This window comes from Phocoena phocoena, chromosome 13 (assembly GCF_963924675.1).
Source record: "Phocoena phocoena chromosome 13, mPhoPho1.1, whole genome shotgun sequence".
Taxonomy (NCBI): domain Eukaryota; kingdom Metazoa; phylum Chordata; class Mammalia; order Artiodactyla; family Phocoenidae; genus Phocoena; species Phocoena phocoena.
In genome coordinates this window covers 48,295,414-48,320,006 of record NC_089231.1, presented here as the reverse complement: position 1 = coordinate 48,320,006, position 24,593 = coordinate 48,295,414, and the positions used below count along the sequence as shown (strand labels likewise).

Genomic DNA, 24,593 nt, shown 5'->3' with positions numbered 1-24,593 from the left:
ATACTCACTAGTCAACACTTATTTTACTTTTAAAATTTAGATAAAACTTCTGCCTACTCCTTTGATTTAGTTCTAGTGTATTTTTTTAGTATTACTTATCTGTCCATACTTTTTTTTTTAATTAATTAATTAATTTATGTTTGGCTGTGTTGGGTCTCCGTTGCTGTGCGCGGGCTTTCTCTAGTTGCGGCGAGCGAGGGCTACTCTTCGTTACGGTGGGTGGGCTTCTCATTGCAGTGGCTTCTCTTGTTGCGGAGCACAGGCTCTAGGTGTGCGGGCTTCAGTAGTTGCAGCACACAGGCTCAGCAACTGTGGTGCACGGGCTTAGCTGCTCTGCAGCATGTGGGATCTTCCAGGACCAGGGCTCAAACCCGTGTCCCCTGCACTGGCAGGCAGATTCTTAACCACTGCACCACCAGGGAAGTCCTGTCCATACTTTTAAGCCTCTTATATCTCTTTTATATTTTCCACTTAACTAGAACGTGTCAGTACAGGGGGTTGTAGACTTGAGAGAGCATCGATGAGAGAGCTGCTTATGCCTTAGAGTCTAATCAGCACTGCATACGCGTTGTTTCTCAAACCAGATCATCCCCACTGGTCCTGGAACCCTAACATTAAAAAGTAACCTATTTTAGGTAGCTTAAGCAGTGAAGAGATCAGATTCTCCTCACTAGAAAGTCATCAGACAAACCTGAAGTCAATTTAAAAAAAACTGCCAACATAATAAATCATTTTAATAATAATTTAGAGTATGTATGAGAAGATTCACAGAACAATGACTGTGGCACAGATTATTAAGTCTGAGAAATTTACTGATGAAAAGAAGGTAACACGAGGTTCAAGAGAATACAGTCATCTTAGGACGAGATACACTTATAGATATCTGAAGGTAGTAGAAGGAAAGATAACAGGGGAGAAAGAAAGATGATTAATATCTGAGATAATGGATATGTGTATGGAAGGAGGCAACAGAGACAGGTGGTGAGTATGAGTTTAAAGAGAAGGGATATCGTGCATGTGAGGGGAGTAGGGTGAATATGCTGGAGTGAAGACGAGAGCCAGGAAGAGCACTGCCTCAGATGGACTCCACATTTCCATAGGTCAAAGCACAGTCTTGAACAATAAACGTGAGGGACATCAGAGAAATTAAGGGCTTCAGAACACGGAATAATGTTTGGGATAGCGAAGGGAAGTATGCCTAGGGGGTAAAGCCCAGGGAGAGACTATGAATGAACAAACATGAACGAATGCTGGCGCTTAGAGATACGCCATGTTTTGCAGGCTACAGCAACGATGATTAACTGTGTCAGCATTCTATGAAGAAGACTCAAGAGTAAGTAACCACCTTTTTTCGGTTAACACTATAAACAAGAGGCGGGAAAAATGAATCTTCAGCTGAGAAACGTGCAACCTAGTCGAGAGTGAGCAAACAACAGGGCAGTCCCGGCCACCCGGGTAACTCACCTGGTCATACCCGTAAGGCCTCTGCTGCGGGGGCTGGGGTGGCCCAGGCTGGGCTGGTCTGTAACCTCCATACTGCTGCCCTTGCCCCTGTGGGTAGTTAGGGTACTGAGGACCTGGACCACCCTGCGAAGGACCTGTAAAATAATCAGCACACACAAAAGCCCAGGAGAAAATACAGTAAGTCCCTAGAATTCCAGAAGCGGTTTAAGATTAGATGTTACCATATTCCCTTGCAGTCTGGTATGTCGATTTTTCTCAAATGCGTTTTGAAATACATTCCAAAAGTTATAAGAAGTAAAAATACTGTTAAGGACACTACCATGTACCAATATGCTCTGATTCAGTATAACTATTGTGCTACGTGTTAGCCATTAAGATTTTATATGTCAAAATGAGTAAAAGAGACTCAGGAGTTGTAAAGCAAGTTAACTCCATGATGTTAAGGAAATTCATCTATACCTCTAGTAGGAAGTTAACCAGTATAATAAGCAAGCAGTGGAAAGAAAAGGCAAGAAGCTGACTCAAATTGAAATACTGAAGTAATTTCTGAATAAAGTTTGGAAATCAGTGATAGTTACAGCTGTATAACTCTAAGATTTATACTTGCAATCACTAAAAGAATCACAAAGAATGATTTTACATGTAATTTCTAGATTTGCATTTGCAATCACCAAAAGAAAGCTTTATGTTCTGCACTGACAAACTCATTATCACAATATTTTCAAACAGAAATTAAAGAAGACTTGAAAAGCCACAGGCTGTATGTGGAAAAAACATGATTCAAAAGTTACACTCTGTGTACCCATCACCTTTAATACTTAACCCATATAAATGAATGATTTCAACTTCCAGAGATGACAAGGGACTAATTTGGCTTGCCAAACAAATACGTCTATTTCAACTCTACTCCTGTCTATTGTAAAGAATGCTTTATAAAGCATAAGCTGAAAAGCTTTGATACTTAAATGTTTTCTATCACAGCCATTCAAATCCTGTTATAAAAAACACTGCAGAGAAAGATGTCAAAGAGAACAAGAAATTTTCAAGCTTAAATTCCACCAGTCTATTATTTTGTTTATTTAGTTATTATGCATCCAATTTTTAAAACTGTATTTTTTATTAGAAGCAAGTCTGACAGCTGAAACCTACAGATAAGCAAAATGGGAACGTCTCCTTTAGGGTGCCCAACGATGTCTGACACAACAGCATTTAACTACTTAAGCCAAAATCACTAAATTTCTTTTACTCTCTCTTTCCACTGAAAATAATATTTCTCTTAAATCAATAAACTTACCTGACTGATCCACATAATATTTGTTTTCATGCAAACACAATAAAACCAGAATACTCTATTTATTCAATGTACAAATATTTAATGGTCATGAAATGGAAATGCCATTTGAGAGGAGCAAGAAAGTCCCTTTGTAAAGACAACAAATGCATGGAGTATTTCTAAAGTCATAGCTGGAATTTGGGAACCAGAACTGATCATTTTGGGGAAAATTCCTGACACCCAATACCTGGCTGAATTCCAGTGCTTCTGTTGAAGATGCAAGAGAATTTCAGCCTGATCCTGGTTCTTAGATTTGTTATCACAGGTGGAAAGAGGTGCCCATAATAACAGCAGAGTTTAAACCAATTAATAAAAATAATAAGACACTACTAATGTTAAAAAAGAGGCCATGTTAGCAAAAGATGATGTCAGATTAAGCAGCTACTTCTCCTATCGTAGGAATCATATTTTCCTATATCTAAAATAGTTTTTATAGAAGCAGAAAATTTAAGACTGAGACATCAGGTCTGTATTATTCCCCCCCTCCCTATCTAACAGTCAGATAGCCAACTAGTAGACATCATAGTGAGTATATAATAAGAAAAGATGGCTATACTTCTCCCAAAGTGTAAGATACATACCTGCAATAAATATACTCCTATGAATGTGTAAACTGCTATTTTAACAGAGAATGACAAAGGCATTTTATTTACGTGTTCCAAATAGATCTCCCTTGTACACTAAAAGATCAATGTTACTTTTCATGGTAACAGTCATTAATTTTAGAAACAAATTTGCCAAGCAGATTATGTACATGTTGTTAATCATCACCCAACTCATCAGTTTTCCAAGCACATACAAAGCTATTGGCTGGTTGTGGATGCCAAATAGGTTTAAGAATTCATTAAGGATTTCATTTTGAGTGACTACATACCTTACCTTTGGTCAATGAACCATCTCTAGTTTATGTTTCTTTTTAAATGGATTACTAGTTTAAGAACAACACTTTAAATATAAACACTCCAGTAACAAGCTAAGCTAAAACTGTGAATTTTCAAAAATAATCCTTAGAAAAATAAACATTAAATATCCACGTCTGTATTATGAAAGAGTAATCATCACATTTTTTGGTGACAAGAATAAACTGCAGTAAGCCATTACCGTAGCCCTGCTGCTGTCCTGGGTAGCCCTGCTGCCCTGGGTACTGCTGCTGCTGGGCTGGATATCCCTGTTGGGGAGGTGGTCCTTGGTAAGCATCTTGCTGTTGGCCATACTGTGAATTCCCTACAGGATAATTGGAGAAGAGGAAAAAAAAAAAAAACTGAGAAGTTTGCTTAATTAACTTTTTTCCTCTAAGATGCATAGCAAACAACACAAGAACAAAATAAAATGCCATATTGATTTTTAAAAGTTAACAAAACAAAGAAAAAACTCAAACCAAACAGAAGGATTTCGGCCAAACAAACTGCAGTTAAAGCCAATTGTGCAAGGTTGAACTGCAGCATTTTCAGCGTCTCTGCCATACGAGCATTACATTTACTGGAACATCACAGTCATAAGATCATGACTATGCTAAATAAAATAAAAAAGACAAAATTAAAGACAGCTACAAGAGCACACACTAAGCTACACAAGATCAGCAAGCTGTTTCCTAAAGGCACTAAACTTATATGTAAAATTATACATATGTAAACACACACAAGAAAAAAAAATTGGATTGATGGATTTATGTTCAAATAGAAAATTTCCACTGAGGAAAAAATTATTTTAAAATGTTTTAGTCTTTTTATTGTTGTTAGAAATGGCAAGTCATGGTTATACATTTTAAATATTTGTAAGGAAATTATTTTGATTGTTCTAGGCTCCCTGCAACTTTCAAGACAGCCAGCAACTAGTATTCTACGAGAGCTTTGCGTGGGTAGAAGTTGCCTTATGCAAGAATTTTCGTTCCTGTAGAAGGGGATATATATGTGTATGTGTGTGAAGGTATATAGATACCTCCTTCGTAGTAATGTTGTGAGGAATCCTCATAAGGCCTATCGTAGCCTTGTTCAGGATACGACGGTTGCTGATAACCGTAATCATTATGACCTACATCAATTCGACAAGAGACAGGAAGAAACGTTAATGGCCACTGAGTGAAAACCCTAAATATATTTAAACTTTCAGATAAAATTGAAAAAAAGAAAAAGAAATGGAAATACATAAAAAATAATTTCAATTGCATTAGCCAAATATTTACCAAATGTGATTGTTTTCATATTGAGATAACGTGCAAATTTTTTTTAAAGCAAAAAACAGTTTTAGAAACATTACACTTAGTCTTAACTCTGACAGTCCTCATCAAGGAGGGAAAAAAAAACTTTATCTTCAATTAAAAAAAAAAAGAATGAAAGCATTTAGGACTTTCACATGTAAATAACTTGAATTAAATTAGAACGAACAAAGGAAGCAATTATATTTTGTCAAACACCTGTTCTGCTGGTCGCCAATTCCACGGCATATGCTAAAACAATGCAAAATATAAAAGAGCTCCATAAGTTTTTTTCCCCTAAAAGAAACTGAAACAAATTTTTCACATTTTCTATTAACTTGCTTAAAGTATACGTATCTCAAAGTATTTTCAGATGCAAAAATATATTGCTTAATCCTGCCATTCTAGGAGCCTTTAGAAAATATTTCTAGAGTATCATAAACATACACCTTCATAAAATTAATACTGTGTTAAGTGCTAGAGTACACCTTTAATTTTAAGGCACGATAAATTTACACCTGCAAGATGACCAGACTTTTAATGAAATCAATACTCTAGTCCTTTTAACTAAGATGCTCAAAGAAATCGCAGGAAATAACTTTTCAGTTAGGTAAAATCTGAACTAAATTTTAGAAAAATACCTAATTAAGTAAGGAGGAATATAGTTATAAATAAATGTAATACTCATTGCTCTAGTATTCCAATGTTCCCAAACCACCTCATAAATATCTATATTATGGATTGGCAAACTATGGTCTGCAGTCTAAACACAGCCAGTGGCCTGTTTTTGTAAAGAAAGTTTCACTGGAACAGTCATATCCATTCATATTTTCTATAGCTGTTTTCATGCTACCACAAGAGTTCAGTAGTTTAGACTGCGACCACATGATTTGCAAAGACGAAAATATTTATTTCCTGGCCCTTTACAGAAAAAAGTTTGCCAACCCCTAATCTACATATTTATTGACATAGTATCTAAGCATAATAACAAAATATCCAATGCTGTTTAAGAAAATTAATTGTTGTTATAAATGGAATAAATACTCTATGTAAATGTCAGACAAATATATTAATACACAGCTATGCAAAAATGATACCACTGAAATTTTAAAATTCCATTATGTAATAAAATGAATTATTTATAGCAACCTTAAAGTTCTGCTATTTACAAAAATAACATCTCTATTTTGAATAGAAAGTTCATATTTATAACAATACAAATTTCACATTTCAGGAAATACTCAGGACCAAAATAACAGTGTTAAATTCAACTCAATTACTTAAAATGTATTTTTAAAATTAAACAAAACAATCATTTATTTTCAGCAGACTTCCTAACGTATAACATTTAACAACCTAGAGTTCATTTCTTTAAAATATCTATAGTCTATAAATGTAACTAAAGTTTTTCATTAAAAAAAAACTTAAATAATGTCTACATGTGAAAGGAAAAAGAAAAAAAACTCCAACATTCTAAATAATTCAGGGCAAGTAAAACATTAAAAAACAATGTTGTCTTCTAACCAGAATTATCCATACATATCCCTGCCACTAACAGATTTTGTGTGCAAAACTCTACAGGTGTTTGTTCTGCTTGTGTAAGCAGAATCTTTGCAGGAAAAAGCCAACGTCCCCATACCACTTATGCTTTATACACTGATAAAAAGGGGTGGACAAAATTATTTTTTAAATACACCAAATTATATCTTCTTGCTAGCTTACATTAGCTTCTAGTCAAATGGTCCCAACACTTTAGCGTGAAGTTCTTAGTTTGCCCAAGTTTTCTGTTAAGCGGTTTACCGTAAATACATCAAGGGAGCTTAAAATAAATGAAGATTCTGGCAAGTCCTTCCAAACAAGAAAAATCTAACCACCTCTATATGATCAATTTTATTTGTTTGTATTATTTTTTTCTTCAACATTGTATCATAAAGTTTTCAAACATACAGGAAAACAAAGAACTGTATGATGAAAGCCTGCTTGTATGCTTGTATTACTACTAAGCACAGTACATCTTTTACTGACCACTTTTTCACAAGCCACCTTCCCACTAAAAAATAAACATACCATTAAACTAAGTAACTAAAGTTAAAATCTGGTTTCCAAATGCCTTTCTATTCTACTAACTCTATTATAAACAGCTATATTATGGATATGATTCAGTCTCTAAAATCTTTCTCAAGTGCAAATGCTAATGTATATAAACATAGTTCTGTTCTTTGAGACATATGCAACATTAACGAACATGATGAAATTTGGAAGAATACTCAAAACTATATTCTCTTCGTATTTATACAATGCATAAAAGTAAACCAGTGGGTGAACTTTACGGTATATGAATTACCTCAAAAAAGCTTTTATTTAAAAAAGTAAATCAGTAACACTTGCTTTGGTTCAAATGAACAATTCCAAATATAAAAGGATCCTCTTTTATGTAAGAAAGGATTCCAATGACAGAACATGATTCCTGATGGTACTAATATGGAATAACCAAACAAAATATACTTTAAAATAGATTATAAACGAATGCTACCATTGATGCTTTAGATTACTGAAGTGTTTCTAAATTTGGAAGAAACACATTGTTAGTTTCTTCATTCTGATTAGAATGTTTTGAGTAGCTACCCACATTAATACTGGGCAGGGATAGAAAATGGGAAAGTTAACATTAGGAGAGATTACCATCAGGGTAATATTGCTGGTTCATGCCTTCTGGAGGACCTTGTCCACCATGACTGTACTGGTCCCCATAATAGTCTTCCTGGCCTGAGTACTGCTGTGGTGGGCCTGAAAAACCACAACCAGTCAAGATGTAAATAATTTGTTCTCCAGGTCATTCAAAGGCTTTCCGTCTAATCTGGTGTTATGAGAGATGATTTCTGTAGATTCCCCTCCCATGCTTTGGGGCATTTCAGATACTTTTGACTATTCGTATACACACACATACATAAACACACAGCAACACCACACACCACATTTCACAAAAATTAATGTTAAGACCATACATGCAGTATCAAACAATACCAACTCAAAAAAACAAACATTAACTTCCTAAAAAGAGATTCAAACTGGAAGAAAATTAATTTCTTTTTTATTTTGATATTAGAGCAGTTTGAAATAAATTAGGGTTTGTTTCTGATCATATATTTAGTAACTTCTCAAATTTAGTAACTTCTCAAAAATAAAACAGTATTTTCTGCTGTAAATTAGTAAGCTTTCGATATAAAATTTTGACGTAAACTTTTCCCAGAAAAGAATAAATAAAAGAAAGCTATAAACCAGGAAGTTCATATCCACTTTCTGTGACCCTTTGTACCTACTATACCCACTACCTTTTAAGAAAAATAATAAAATATGATTTTTAAAAATCAAGAAACAAAAAGCTCTGACTTTGCCTGTCTGAAAAGTTCATTAAAATTTAAAGCCTTTCGACTACTGTTAAAAATTTTCCAAATGGAATCGTACCCTGTTGTGGTGGTCTATAGGGAGGAATCTGTCTCTGTGCCATCATATGATTGCTCTGGTTAACTTGACCCATCATTCCCATAGGTGGCTGCTGGCCTTGGTAATGCTGCCCACCTCCCTGCGGCATATTGTACTGTTGAGAAGGAGGCTGCTGGTGCATCATTGGACCTGAAAACAGACAAAACATTATGCACGTAATTTTTGGCATATAATTTTAACATCTTAAGAGAAATACAAAAATCTTTTATCATATAATCCCTAAACTATATAATTTATATATATATATTTATATATTTATATATATATAATTGCAAGATAAACTGACTTCAAGTAATAAAAACAAATCTTTGAACTACAGTTCACATGCCTAAAATAATCTGCAAACAAGGGAAAACAAGTAATCCATGGTAGGTGATTTGAATTCCACTGGAGGAATACTGTAACAATTTCTAAAAAAAGAGTGGATACAATATATGAACATCCTGAATGTATATATTTTTTTATTATGTACTATATAGTATTTATCTATGCAATCTTTCTAGGAAAGATAGAATCCTTATGCTACATAAGAACATATACCAAAACAAAGTAAACCACAAAATCACACAGCAAATCAGTAGTCGAACTAACGGAAAGAAATCTAATTTCAGTGTATCCATTTTTTTTTTCCTTTTTCAATGCCCCGTCATTATATAATGGTAGACAGGGAAACTACAAACACATTTATGAATATACTCCTTATACTGGTGGAATTTCATAAACAATTTTAAAACAAAAATCTAAGGGTCTTCTTTCCTTTTTCCAACTTTAAGATTTATAAACTAAAAAGGTCTTCCTGAAATCAAGACTATACAGTGCTTCTTAATAAGCTCTAACACACACATACACAATCAAAAACACCTAGGCAGAGAACTACACTAAGCCATAGACTTAGAAATCAGAACTATGCGGTTTCCAAAGCGAGTAATATCGAGGTAGCCCAACGACCACTGCTATAGTGTCACATTGGCAACAGTAAAAATATATCATATGATATAATGAACAATGGCCATAAAGTTCTGTGTTGTCATGTAAACATGTAAGCAGCTCTTCAGAGGTTCCCCAGGCTAAGTTATGGTATGGGGAGCTCATCATTCTACCATTATAACCATTACTATCTGAGAAGTATGTATGAGTCATCCCCCAGTTTACCGCCTAAAGAGCTACATACTCCCCGCCTTTACTGACTTGGGGAAAATTTAAGAAGAAAGTACAAAAGGCAAAGAACTAGAAAACTTTTACAGGCAAAACTGCCCAGATGAGCCAAAAGCTCATTATTTATATAAAAATTCAAAACAAAACATGCCCACCTCTTTAAATATGTTGCTGACCTACAATAGCAGCAACAATGTAAGCAGAAAGAACTCACTCTTCCAGTTTGAAGAACTGGTTATCTAAAGAAGTATTTTATCAGAGCTAACTCTTTTTCTCCTACTTGCCTTCTTCTGTTCTTCTACTTCTTTTTAAATTCCTTTTTCCTTCTAATTTTGACATAAATATAAACCTTTCAAAGGTTACTCTGGGACTTTTTTTTTCAACAATAAACTCCTAATAGTAGGGATAAGGTGGCTCAGTGGAGAGTGGAGGGGAAGAGAACTTGACACAGAATGCACTTAACACTACCAGACACGCTTTCACATTTATTTAATGTAAATCACTAACAACTACCAAAGGCAAGGATACTAATTGTCAAGTTTTTAGCCAAAGAATCCAAAGATCAAGATCATATAAGCTAATAGATATCAACTGGGAATCAGGCATAACTCAAGTTTGACTTCAAAAGCACATTTATTCTACTGTTCTTCATTGCCTCTACTGAAGCTATAGCAAACTTAGTAGTTCAGAAACAAATTATGCAATTTAAAAAGTTCCAAAACACTACTTTAACTGAGGTTACAATTTTTAAAATGTATTTTGTATATAATAAAGTACTGAATACTAGCATTCATAATATAGTAGGCAGCATGATTGGCCATTTATAGAATTCATTTTCAGTAAATGAAGGTTTTGCCTTGTCTTTCTTCTCCATCACTGATTAAAGACCTCTTGTCTTAAGAGAAGATAACTATAAAATTAAAGCATATAATATGCACTGGAAGCAAAATTAAAAATAAAGGAGAAAGAAAACAAAAACACAATAGCTGGGGGGAAATCCCAAAGGATACAATAACAACAAAATTCCAAGCTCTGCTGTAAAGGAGAAAAGTAATTCTAGTTTAAGCCCTAGATAGAAAAGACCATGCCACTTGTGCTTTATCTTTGGGGACTGTCAGCACTTCCAATCCCAAAGAGCTCAATTACCACCCTTCTTTTATTCTCTGTCACTTCTCTCCCTCTAAGGATCCCTGACATCATTCAAGATCAAGCCTAAAACGGCAGAGAATGGAGGAGGAGAGCACTGCTAAAACATGGTACTTTTCATCTTTTCCCATGAAGCCTTATCCATTAAAAAAAAATTCGACTTCAATTCTGATTGTTTAGGAAGCATATTATTTTTCTTATGATAATGAAATATGCTACACTGGCAAATAAATGTGTGTTATCTCTTGAGATACTAATGGAAATAAGAGAGCTAAATCTCAAAAGGTTACCCCCAAAATAAGTTCTAAAAATTTGTGCTACAGAGTAAAGATTATAAGTCTATTAAAATCATTTTCTACAAATAGTGACCTCACACATTACTGTATGCTTAAAGGTTACTCTTTATCTTTTACATAAATCATTCTGATGCTAAGATGAACTAAAAAGTGTGATACAAAGATCCTACTAATGTCTTAATTATAATATGGTTTTGTAAAAGTGTTTTAAAAGGACATGTCACAAATGTACATCACCACATTATTTCTTTCCATTTTGAGTTTCACACCCTAACAGATATTCTATGGAAACAATGTCCTATATCTTAAACAGATGTAAAATATTCCCAAATCACCATATTTTACATTACTGGAATTCTTTGCTCCAATGAGACAGTTAATACTTAGTTTTGTCTCAAGTTACTTGTTCAAAAAGAAGAATTTTTTTAAGACTCAACTATAAAGATAACAATAAGCTTTGCACAGCAACGGAGACCCAAAGCAGCCAAAACTAAACTAAAATAAATTAATTAAAAAAAATAAGCTTCAAATAATCTGTGAAGAATTTAGAACTATATAATTTTTAAAATTCTATATACATATAATATATACATACATGCATATATATTCATATCTTGAGATGCAAACCAATACACTAAAACTCTGTGAATCATACCATTAATCTATGAATTATTTTAAGTGAAGGTTAAAAATGACAGCTAACAGTTAATGAGCACTTATTAAGGGCCAGGCATTAAGCTAAGAGCTTTTTTTTTTCTTGTTGCAGAGCACGGGCTTTAGGTGTGCAGGCTTCAGTAGTTATGGCACATGGGCTCAGTAGTTGTGGCGCACGGGCTTAGTTGCTACACAGCATGTGGGATCTTCCCAGACCAGGGCTCGAACCCATGTCCCCTGCATTGGCAGGCGGATTCTTAACCACTGTGCCACCAGGGAAGCCCAAGCTAAGAGCTTTATGTCTATTATTTATCCTCCTCGAACCCTATGAAACATGTAGTATTGTTATCAACTTCACTTTACAAGTAAGAAAACTTAAGGCATACAAGCATTAAGAACCTTACCTAAAGTTGCATAGCTAGGAAATGGTGGTGAGAACTCTAAAGCCATGCTCTTAACCATTACGTGTACCTCTTCTTCGAAGTCAAATCATACTTCTCCCATGTAATATCTCCCAGGAAAACAGTTCTATGTAACATCATCACTCTAATAATAAAATCCTAGAATACAAGAAGTTTCTTCACTTCATCTATTATCTCTGTTATAGTGACCACGAAACCGCGTAGATAATACCTACTCCAAGCCTATTTTCTTGTTCATGTTTCATCATCTACTGCTCACATTTTACTACTTGTTCCTTAACCATTCAGTCTCAAACTAAACCACTTACAGCTCTCATTTGAATGTATTACTAATGGTTTATTTGCAAGAAAAAAAATCCCTGTATTCCAGTAAATTCAATTAGCTCACCCACCTATTAAATAGCCACTTAAAGCGAATAGGATTCTTTACTTACCAAAAACGTACATCTGTGCTCATCAAGAGTTTCAAGCAGTTCATAATAAGACATTTAGATATAACACCAAGGATAAAAGAACATGAGCCAAGTAACTAAGAAAATCCCAGCAGCTTAGTAAAGTCACTGTTAACTAGTACAAGCTTAGCTGAATTTCCTAGAAACCAATGAAGAAATAGAACCATGATAGATTTTATCTAGTAAAAAGAACAGTTCACTAAGAGATACAAACTTTTCATAACATGAATTTTTTAGAGAAATCTCATGAAAGTATTCAAAAGTACTGAAACATAATAGTATCAATCAGTAACTTCTGTTATTGTTAGTTTCTTCAGTAGCACAGACAATCCTTACATGTACTTCCTTACAGTAATTATTTCTTAAGGCTGTGATTTTCAACTGTGGGTGATTTTGTCCCCAGGGGACATTCAGTAAAGTTTGGAGCCATTTTTGGTCGTCGCAACTGGTGTGGGGGGTTGCTACTGTCACCTAGTGGGTACAGGACAGAAATACTGCTAAATATCTCACAATGCACAGGACAGGCCCCAACAACAAAGAATTATGCAGCTCAAAATGTCAATAGTGCTGAGTTAAGAAGTCCTGGATTCTCAAGGGCATAATTCAAAATCACAGGCATCTCTACAAACTAGTCTGAGAATTAGATTATGTATTCAGTTTTCTGGTGATTGAAAATTGGAAAAGGGATGTGTTGTGGCTTAATAAATCCAGCAAAGTAAAAAGCTAGGCAATCTCTTAGCCAACTTCTCTTAATAGTTTCAACTATACTATACAATATTAATTCGAAAACAAAGTCACTGTTAAACATCTATTGTAGAATGAAAGGTATTCCAAAAGCTCTAGATTTATGGGACACAAGTGACAATATGTTGTGAAAGTAAGGTCCTATCTTGTCCAAGTAGAAAGCCATGGAGATGGGCTATATTAGAACATATAGCTTTGTGTCACTTAGCATGAAAGCTGAAAAGTTATGAACCATCAGGTACAGAAGAAATGATCCTGCCTAGAAAAAACTTCTGAGGGAATGGACTGTAAGTAAGTATGAACTTGGAATGTTTGTAAAACGTAATTTCTAAAATTTACCCCCAGAGTTTCTGATTTAGCAGGTATGGGGTGGAGCAGACAAATCTTGTTTTAACAACTACCCCAGATGATTCTTATCCCGGTACTCTTAGGATCACACATTGAGACAGAGGTGTAATGGAAAAGAAGTAACCAATTGTCCCCTTTTACCATAAAAGCAACCAGATTATAGTTCATGCAAAATGGTTAAACTGGATTAGAACTGCATCCCATAAGGGCACCTAGGATGTTAGCTGTAAAATGAATCCCAAGGAGTAAATGTTACAAATACGTCAAAACCCAGTGAATGATACACTTAAGATTGGTGCACTTCATTGCATGTAAATATTACCTAAAGAAAAAACTATTAAAAGAAAAAATTTTAAACGTTGAGCTCTAATGATATGCAGACTAAAGTATTCATGGGTAAAGTGTACTAACATCTGCAAGTTACTCTGAAATGCATTCTGAAAAAGATGCTATTAATGGATGAGTAGATGGATGGACAGATAGACAGTTAAAAAATAATTCAACTAGAAAATGGGCAGGAGACATTTCACTGAAGAGGATATAGAGATGGCAAATAAGCACATGAAAAGATGTCCAGTATCAATAGCCATTGGGGAGATGCAAATTAGGACCACAATGAGATGTAGCCTACTACACATTTTTAGAACAGCTAAGATAAAAAAGAAAAAAACTGACAATACCAAATGCTGACAAGGACTTGGAAAAAGCAGATCGCTCACTCATTGCTGGTGGGATGGTAAAATGGTAGTTACTTTGGTGATCACTTCGGCAGTTTCTAAAAAAACTCAATATATAACTTATGATATGACCCAGAAATAGCACTCCTGGTTATTTATCCCAGAAAAATGAAAACTAATGTCCAAACAAAAACATTATCATGTACACGACTGTTCAGAGCATCTTTAGTTGTAAAAGCCAAAAACTAGAAACTGAAATGTCCCTCAATAGATGAATGGTTAAACAAACTGTGGTACAGCCATAACATGGAATACTACTCAGCAACAAAAAGGAATGAACAACTGATACATGCAACAAGTCAAATAAATATTAATCATGCTGAGTAAAAAAAGCCAATCTCAAAAGGCTGCACACTGCATGATACCATTTATGTAGCATTCTGAAAATGACAAAATAATAGAAATGGAGAGGAGAGCAACAGTGGTTGCCAGGGCTTAAAGATGATTGAAAGGAGGATACACAGGATCTCTCTATATTACCTCTGCAACTTCCTGTAAACCTACAATTATTTCAAAATAAAAAATATTTTAAAATGAGTCATAATGAAACTAAGTTTATAATCTGTTGAATATAAATTCATCTGGATTCTGTCTCCCAAACCTGAAAGGTTTTGGTATAACTGACAATCATCTGCTTTCTCTGACAGTACGTGACAGGTTCCTCCTTTGGTTCATTCATGGAATGACAGCCAATGGATGACAATACAACAGACAAGGATGCTAGTTTTCTAATTTGTTACAGCAGCAGGAAATCTAGCTAATCTATCAGTTAACAAATAGGATAAAATAGTGAACAAAAACATGACACAGTTCCTGAATTCATAGAACTTAAAGAGTCTAGGGAAAAATAATAAAAACAGATATTTACAAATAATTATGTAATTACAGGTACTCAAACTGTTGCTACAAAGAGCCTAAGTACAGGTTACTTACTATCCATAAGTGGACTGTACCCTGTCTGTGGAGTAATTTAAAACTTATAGTGCAAGATTATATAGGTGATTTTATTTTATGCTCTATGCTTTTCCTTCTTTTCCAAATTTTTCATATTAAATATTTTATAACCAGAAAAATGTCATCAGTGGGGGAAAGATTACAATCTTGAAAAACCCATCCAATATAGGAATAATGATCAAATGTTTAAACAAAGCATCTAGTCTGAACTACAATGTAATGGTTGTGTATACCTAAACTGTAACAAAAAGAAACTTGCCGTATTACCAATGTTGATTTACCATTTTTTTTTTTCCCCCGTACACGGGCCTCTCACTGTTGTGGCCTCTCCAGTTGTGGAGCACAGGCTCCGGGCGCGCAGGCTCAGTGGCCATGGCTCACGGGTCCAGCCGCTCCAGGGCATGTGGGATCTTCCCGGACCGGGGCACGAACCCGTGTCCCCTGCATCGGCAGGCGGACTCTCAACCACTGCGCCACCAGGGAAGCCCAATTTACCAATTTTTACAGTGAAGAAAGATGAGTGTATGCACAGTTCTCACTCAAATCCACTATGGAGGTACACATGATATTTCTATGGAATAAAATATTTGAAATAATTCTTTCATTTGTAGATATTCTATGTTGTACTTAAAATTCAGTATAATATCACAGTGCTTTTTTATATTGAAGATTTACTAAATTTATTAAACTGAGGATTCCTAAAGCTCCTGAACCTGGTTGGCGGGAGCTCTGAATCATGCCCAGAGGGACCAGAGACTGGAGACTGAGACAGACACTGTGAGCAATCAATCAATCAATCAATCAATCAAATCTACATAATGGAGCCCCAATATAAACTCTGAACATTGATGGAGGTTCGGGTGAATTCCCCTGGTTACCAATACTCTGTGTGTCACACACTGGACCAGGAGAGCAAAGCATCCTGACTGCATGGGAAAGAAACTCTCCATTCATACGTCTTCTGGATTCTTCCCTTGGCTGACATTAATCTGTATCCTTTCACTCTAATAAATCATAACTCTAAGTATAACAACTTTTAGTGAGTTCTGTGAGTCTTTCCAGCAAATCACTGAACTTGAGAGTAGTTTTGGGAACCCTAGACTTGTAACTGGTGTCAGATATGAAGCCAACCTTGGGGACTGTTCCCGGTAACTCTGCAGTGGGCTAGACTCAGGTGACAGAAGTCTTGGGGACTTTGACCTCAAACTCCTCCCAGCAGCTCAAATACATTGCTCCTGCAATTGTTCCTTTCCTCACTCTCTTGCAGCATCAATTCCCCTCTCTCCAATGGATCATTCCTATCAGTATACAAACATGATTTATTATCTTCCCATCTTTAGTTCGAAAAGATGCTAGCTCCAAATTGTCATGATGTAACTGATGATTCGGAGCTAGCATCTTTTCTATAGCTTGGCAAATTGGCATATTCCTTTTTAAGTATAGACCAACTTCCAGGGCTTCCCTGGTGGCGCAGTAGTTAAGAACCCACCTGCCAATGCAGGGGACAAGGGTTCGATCCCTGGTCCCAGAAGATCCCACATGCTGCAGAACATCTAAGCCCATGCACCACAACTACTGAGCCTGCGACTAGAGCCCGTAAGCCACAACTACTGAGCCCACGTGCTGCAACTACTGAAGGCCACGTGCCTAGAGCCTGTGCTCCATAACCAGAGAAGCCACTGCAATGAGAAGCCTGTGCACCACAATGAAGAGTGGTCCCTGCCCGCTGCAACTAGAAGAAGCCCGCGTGCAGCAACAAAGACCCAATGCAGCCAAAAATAAATAAATTTTTAAAAAAGAGAGCAGATCAACTTCCAACGTTTTATCCTTTGCGCTTTCAATGTTATGAAATGTCTCCAAGACTTTCCTTAATACAAAATATTTTGCTAGTCTCGCTTTCTCTGGGACATCTTCGTTCTTTCATCACAGCCAGTTTCCTCATTTACATCAGCAAGTTCACCTTCACTGAGGACCTGCAATGCAGATCTAGAGTCTCTCAAATGGCAGCAGTGTCAACATTCCCAAGGTCAGCAATTCCTTCTCTAATTCTACTTACAAAGGACTTGGATTTATTTCCCGCAGTGTTACTTTTCATTTCTTTGTTAGACTTTTTTTAATCTTTGTTGGCCAAGGCCCTCTTTGAATTATCTATTTTTATAAAATAACATGTATCTCTGGGAGCCAAGGAAGCAACACAACTCCATGCTTTGCTGTTATGTGCATAACGGATGGATGCACAGTGATCAATCACTGACAGAATCTGAAAGTGACGTGAATGGTCATCGATCATGACAATCATAAATACAGTGATTTGTGGACTGAGGAGACAGCAGCCAAGTTTGTGCTTTATGCAACTACTCACAGTTAATATACCATGGTAAGTGAACTCTGAACCACGTTGTTCGGCAACAGGTATTATTTAACTAAATTGTGGTAACAGAAGTTCATGCATATCAGAACTTTGCAACAGCAGGCCTGCCTGTATTTCCAAAGGATGTGTTTCCTCATGCACGGAATGAGGATAATAACAGTAGCTACTAACCCAAAGATGTGTACAGCTCTGATCAGATAATAAACCACTGTGTAATAAGAGTAAATATAACAGTCCTGGCTATGGTAATACATACTTTTTGCCCTTCATATTTACAATAATAAAGGTACTGAAAGAAAAATTTCCCACTATTCTAATTCCAAGCCTCTAGATCAGATCATTATCACTTGCAACTTATTAGCTAAATGAATCAAAACTTTCTTAAACTATTCAAACAAAATTAAAGCCAGAAATAAATTAGATCTTATGGTTAAAAAAGACAATAGCCAATAAACTGATCTTGAGTTTTTATTACAAAAAAAAAAAACTACCTTGTTTATTCTAACTGATTTTATGTAAACTATACAATTACCAAATTAGGATTTTTAAATGCTATCATCTCACTTAATCTTACTTAAAGAAACTGAGTGAGTGAGTCAAAGATCCCACACACGGTAATCTATGGGGCCAATACTTGGATCCAAGTCTGAAGAATTATATACCATACCCGGAACTTGTGAAATACATGCTTTAACACAAATATAACAATTTGTGAAAATCCTTATATTTGAATATGGAATAAGTAAGTAAAATGGTGTTAAATGTGGAAAGCGATAATCACTAATGCCTGGGAATGAAAACTGCTGATTCTACCAAATGCTATCTGTTGGTCCAGAAAGCCTTACTATTCCAATTTGACTTTTAAAGAAACATCTTTAAGGCACTAACTCTGTCTTTCCAGGTTATCATATAACATCTGGTTTCAGTTCCTATTCACTGAAGAGACAGATTTGTATGCCTACCCTCAGGTTTTGTTCTAGGCACCAGAACAAAACAGTGTGAACAAAAGAGGCAAACTTCTCCCTTTCTGGAGCTTTCTGAATTCCAGTGGAGCTTATGCTCTCTCTCCATGAGTGAGTAGATCCAATACATAAGAAGACAGTGATTCACTCTGAACACAGGTCTTACTCCTAAAGTTCAAAGTGATGGTCACTGAACTTTATCTGGATAACAGTGAGAATAACATGGAAAGTTTGCTGGATTGACTATTTACAACATTTTCCTAGCAATTTAAGAAAGAAATTAACATTAAAAACTTGCTAAAGCTTTCACCTAAAAGCAGTAGTCCTCATAAGAAAACTTAGAGGGAAATATTCTGCTAAAATAATAAACCTAAATGCTGAATTAAAAAATATTTCAGTTTTCTCAATTCACAGATATGTATAAAACCACAACTAAAAAAAAATAAATAAAACTACAACTAAAAGTAGGCACCAATTACAATGCCACTGTCATCTAAACTCATTTTTCTTTTAAAGCTAAAAAAATAGTAACTGTTGAAATTTTTATAATGACCATGAACATAGTAATATATAATCAGTAAATTTAATAGGGCCAACTTTTTGAGCAGCTTTTTGAAATGACATGTTTTGTGTGGTAGGTCTACATGTTTTTATTATATTAGCCTTTGCATTAATACGTTTTTTTTTAATTTTTCACATAGGGAATACAGTCAATAATATTTAACAATTTTGTTCAATGACAGTTGGTAACTAGACTTATAGTGATCATTTCATGTGTGAAAATATCGAATCATGATGTTGTACACCTGAAACTAATATTGTATGTTAATTATAACTCAATAAAAGAAAAATAATTTTAGTTAAAAAAAAATAGAAAGACTAGTTGGTCCCTATGTTTTGAACAAAAAATTCCTATAAACACTTCAAGTCCTTTCTCCAAAAACAGTTAACTATTTTCTACATACACACTGCTGCATGCATTATTTTTTCCTTCTTCAGATCTTATAATGTCATATCAAACCATGCTGCAGCAACATCCATTTTTGCGCACATCCTACCTTTCCTTAACTATACTTTCTAAGAAGTGTACCATAACTACGGCGGTTGCTGTAAAGAATCACTATCGATTTTTCTGCTTTTTCCTGGTCACCAAACTGTACAGAGGAACATCTGAACCCCCTTCTGATCTAGCACTGACTGGATCTTGCTGTTGTTTTGAACCTTTAATTGACAGAATATAAAAAAAAAAAAAAAAAATACTCCACCATGGGCACTGAACAACTTTTGCGGGGAAAAATGGAGCAAGTGCCAGTTGTGAAGCTGCATCCATTGACAATTTGTTCTATTATCTCCCTTTGTTTCCGGTGTATTTTATCTAAATTACAGAAAATATCTTTATTAATATTTTAAAATTACAATATATTATTTCATCAAAAATCATGATCAACAGATTAACTTCCTTTTTCTGGGTGTACTCTGGTGATGTGTTTTTCATAAGCAAAATCTAGAAAATGTTATTGCAAATACATTTAATTCTATCTTAGACTCTTAACCTCACCGCATTTAGTAACTGAAATAGCTTTAGGCTGGCAAAAGGCCAAATGTTTTCCCAGGCAATTAGCAGAACAGAGCGCCGCTTACTGGTTTTTAGTTATTATTCACAAGAATACTTAAAAGAGAAACATGATAACAATTTCATTCTCTGAGGCTGGTAATAAACTTTAATAGACTTCACACCACTCTAAGAATATAAGAATACAGCAGCACCTCCACTGAACATTCTAATAACAAATTATGTTAAAATTACCTTTAATGCTGAAACACAGCATCAGAAAACATTAAATCAAGGGAAATTCATAGAAATTAATATATTCTTCACAAGTAAAATGAACCACAGAACAGATGTTTTTTAAGGAGTGTACTTACAAAGATAAAATTGTATTTTCTCAGTTTTCTAGCTCTAGCCAAATGTTTGGTTATTCATTGATTAGCTTAAAAATCCAAAAATATAAAATCCCAAACTGTCCAAAAGACATAAAAATAAATAAGCTTAAAAAGCTAAATTGAGCATTTTAATTTCTAAATGTAAAAGGAAAAAATTATTTTAAGTTGGTTTCGAACTTGATGTTCCTTTTCTATGGGTATTATTGTTCCTCACTTCAAACTTGTAATTTTGCAAATCAGCTAACATTTTGAAAAAACTGTTTGATTTTCGAAGGCTAATGGAGCATCCTAGTCAAGAATTTTATAAAGCTTACTTACCTTGGTTTGGTTGAATATTCATATTTGGTCTGGGGCCATAGTTTCCCATTGGCTGCCCTTGACTCATGGTCATCTGGTTCTGTACCGGCATGCTCTGGGACGATGGCACGGAATGGCTGTAACCTCCCATGGACCCGTGGCTACTTGAAGGCATATTCATGGAACTGTTTGTCATATTGAGTTGATTGGGTCCAGGTCCCTGCATAGGCATATGGTTAGGCCCTTTGAAGAAAAGTGATCAGAACCAAAATATGAAAGTTAAACAGATGATCTATACAAAAGTACCTTAAAAAGCTTATTTATTTTTTTGCATTAATGTAACAAGAGCACAAACAATAACTTGAGTATTTAATCAATAGCAAACAAAGTAAATGCTTTACATGAATGATAGCAAATACTGTGAGGTAGACATTATTATCATTTTACAGATTAAGAAACTGTTGCTTTTGAAAAGCCAGGAACATCCTGGAAAAAAAAAAAAAAAGAGTAATGAAGGAGGACTTGCTTTGTAACAGACCAAAACATATAAAGCTGAATTAAAACTATGTAGTATTAACACATAAGTGAACTGATTAACAGATCAATAAACCTAGAACACAGTCTGAAAGTGATGGAAATGCATAATTTGGTAAATGACAATGGCACTGACATTAAGTATCAATGAACAAAAGAAAAGATAATTCAATAAATGATGTTTAACAACTGAGAAGATATCTGGAAAAATACAGGTTGGGTTCCTACCACATTCCTTCTACCAAAACTAAGTCCAGATGAATAAAAAAATTAAACATTAAAAAGAAGAAAAAGCAAAGAAATCATAACAGAGTATTGCAAAACGGAGAATTTTAAAAATAATCTTGGACTGTAAGGGCCTTTTTAAGTATGCCAAAAAACCCAGAACCATAAAAGATTTATAAAGTAGAGTACATAAAAATAAAACATTTGCCCATGACCAACAAAACAAAATTAAGTAATAAAAAGATAAACTGGGAAAAAATTATTTACAAGAAATATCACAGACCAAACTACTTACTTAACATATAAAGCAAGTAAAAGACCACCAGCAGTAAAAGGGCCAAGTATATGAATGATCACTTCACAAGAAAACTACAAAAGGGGTCATAAAACATGAGAAAATTGCTTGCTTTATTTAATATAATAAAAAGGCAAATTAAAACTATGAGATCCACTTTTCACCTTTTAGATTTACAAAGATCAAAAGTTTTGTTCCAATTATATTATGAAGAAAGAAGCACTTTCATACTTTGTTGAGAGAATATAAATGTATAAATAAGTCTACTATAAACTGGTCTACTATTTTTATGTAAACCAATATGGTAATAACTACCATATTTTAAAATACATATACCTTTAGGGCTTCCCTGGTGGCACAGTGCAGGGGAAGTGGTGCTAATGCAGGGGACACGGGTTTGAGCCCTGGTCCAGGAAGATCCCACATGCCTCCGAGCAACTAAGCCCATGCACCATAACTACTGAGCCTGCATGTCACAACTACTGAGCCCGTGTGTCACAACTACTGAAGCCCGCGCACCTAAAGCCTGTGCTCCACAACAAGAGAAGCCACCACAATGAGAAGCCTGCGCACCGAAATGAAGAGTAGCCCCCTGAAACTAAAGAAAGCCCGCATGCAGCAACAAGGACCCAGCGCAGCCATAAATGAATGAATGAATGAATGAATGAATGAATAAAAATAAAATGCATATACCTTTAACCTAGCAATTTCAGTTCTAGGAACTTACACTATAAATATACAAGTTTTTGTGTGTACGTATATGGATGCAAAATTTTAAGCTTATGTTTACTTATTTATTTATATTGTACAGGCATAGTCACAAGAGCATAATTTTTAACACCAAAAGACTAGAAATAACCTATATTTCTATCAGAAGGGAACTGTCCAAGTAAATTAGAGGCATCCATAAAAAAGAATGTAATGCAGTCATCAAAAGGAATGAGGCAGCTCTTTATATACCGACTGGTCTCCAAAATATATGTTTATATACTCATGGTCTCCAAGAGAAACCTTTAAGAGGTAAAAAAATGATATCTAGTAATATCTACTATATGCTACCATTTGTGTTTTTAAAAAAAGAATAAGAAGAAAGAAAATAGAATGTATACATGCATATGCATGTTTTTCAAGGATAACTGGGTACCAATGCCTGTCTCGAACAAAGAGTCTGGGTAGGTAGGGGCTGTATGCGCCTTTTTGTACCTTTTTTATTTTGGTGCCATAGATACGTATTATCTAATTTTTTTAATCAATTTTTTTTAAAAGGAACCTAAGACTAAGAGGATATACGAACAAATCAAACAGCATATAAGAAGCACTACAACTTACATTATAAAATAAAATATTAAGAACAAAACTAAAATCGGAAATTAAAAGCCTAGTTACAAATTTGTGTGCATAAAGAGGTTGGCTAAATACTATACAAAACTTATTAAATAAAGACAATATAAGTAACTGGACTTCCAATTTCTCCTACACCTAACTGTAAACTCTCTAATTATAAATTGTTTTAGAAGCTCTACGGTATTCTGGACAATCTAGGTCATAAGTGGTTGAAAATCTCTAGCTCATAAAGAGTATATCTTATTCCAGACAGCCTTACACAAAAACGAAAATGTCACGTTAACAATAATTATATTGCTGCTGCTTGCTTCCTCAGCCTTAGGCTTGAATGTTATCTGGAGAAGTTGAGTCAAAATCCTAATTAAAGATACCACCGGGCTTCCCAGGTGGCGCAGGGGTTGGGAGTCTGCCTGCCAACGCAGGGGACATGGGTTCATGCCCTGGTCCGGGAAGATCCCACATGCCGCAGAGTGGCTAGGCCCGTGAGCCATGGCCGCTGAGCTTGCGTGTCCGGAGCCTGTGCTCCGCAACGGGAGAGGCCACAACAGTGAGAGGCCCGCGTACCACCAAAAAAAAAAAAAGGTACCACCATAAAAAGTCACAAAACTCCTCTAACATGCTAACCTGCATTACCCCACCAGTTTTAAAAACAATGTGTCCTAATGAGCTAGATGTGGATTAAGCAAGAAGCTTGCTTCTGACCACAACCAGACAAGTAGTTACCTCTTTATTCCTACCTCCACATGGTGGAGGGCCACTGGGCCATGACCGCGGAAGCCTTGGCAGGAAAGAGAAGGTTGCCACCAAGACACCACAGCCCTCCTACATGACCCATCACACATCAATCTCCTATAAGCCAGGCTATCTGGCCTCTTTTGCTCTGTGCTCTCTTTTGCTTCATTTTTTACAGCCATAGTCCCTGGACACCAATGCTACCAACCAACATAATCAGTTAAGACAACACTATCCTAAGGATGCTAATATTAATAATTTAAAAAATAAATTGCTCTGTTATTTTAACTTACTCTCTTTACTGCTATTTGTTTAATACTTTCTTTTTGTTAATGAAAACAACCTTTGTCTTTAGAAAGTAAAAATATGAATTATAGGTATGGGTGTGACTGATGTTACAAAAACAAAATAGTTTAAAGATACTGATACTTTTCAGACTAAAAATTCAAACCAGCAAAAGGTAACTAAATAAGCATCCAATGGTCT

At 35.2% G+C, this 24,593-nt stretch overlaps 1 protein-coding gene across 1 annotated transcript in view; it reads right to left on the bottom strand.

Moving 5' to 3' along the window:
- The window catches only part of SS18 (SS18 subunit of BAF chromatin remodeling complex), a 76,200-nt gene that overhangs the window by 13,378 nt on the left and 38,229 nt on the right, over positions 1-24,593 (bottom strand). The window contains exons 5-9 of the mRNA XM_065889289.1: positions 20,999-21,220; positions 8,457-8,624; positions 7,674-7,778; positions 3,899-4,021; positions 1,465-1,598 (exon numbers count right to left, since the gene is read on the bottom strand). Coding sequence (XP_065745361.1) covers positions 1,465-1,598; positions 3,899-4,021; positions 7,674-7,778; positions 8,457-8,624; positions 20,999-21,220 — 752 coding nt within the window. The remainder of the gene's footprint in view (positions 1-1,464; positions 1,599-3,898; positions 4,022-7,673; positions 7,779-8,456; positions 8,625-20,998; positions 21,221-24,593) is intronic.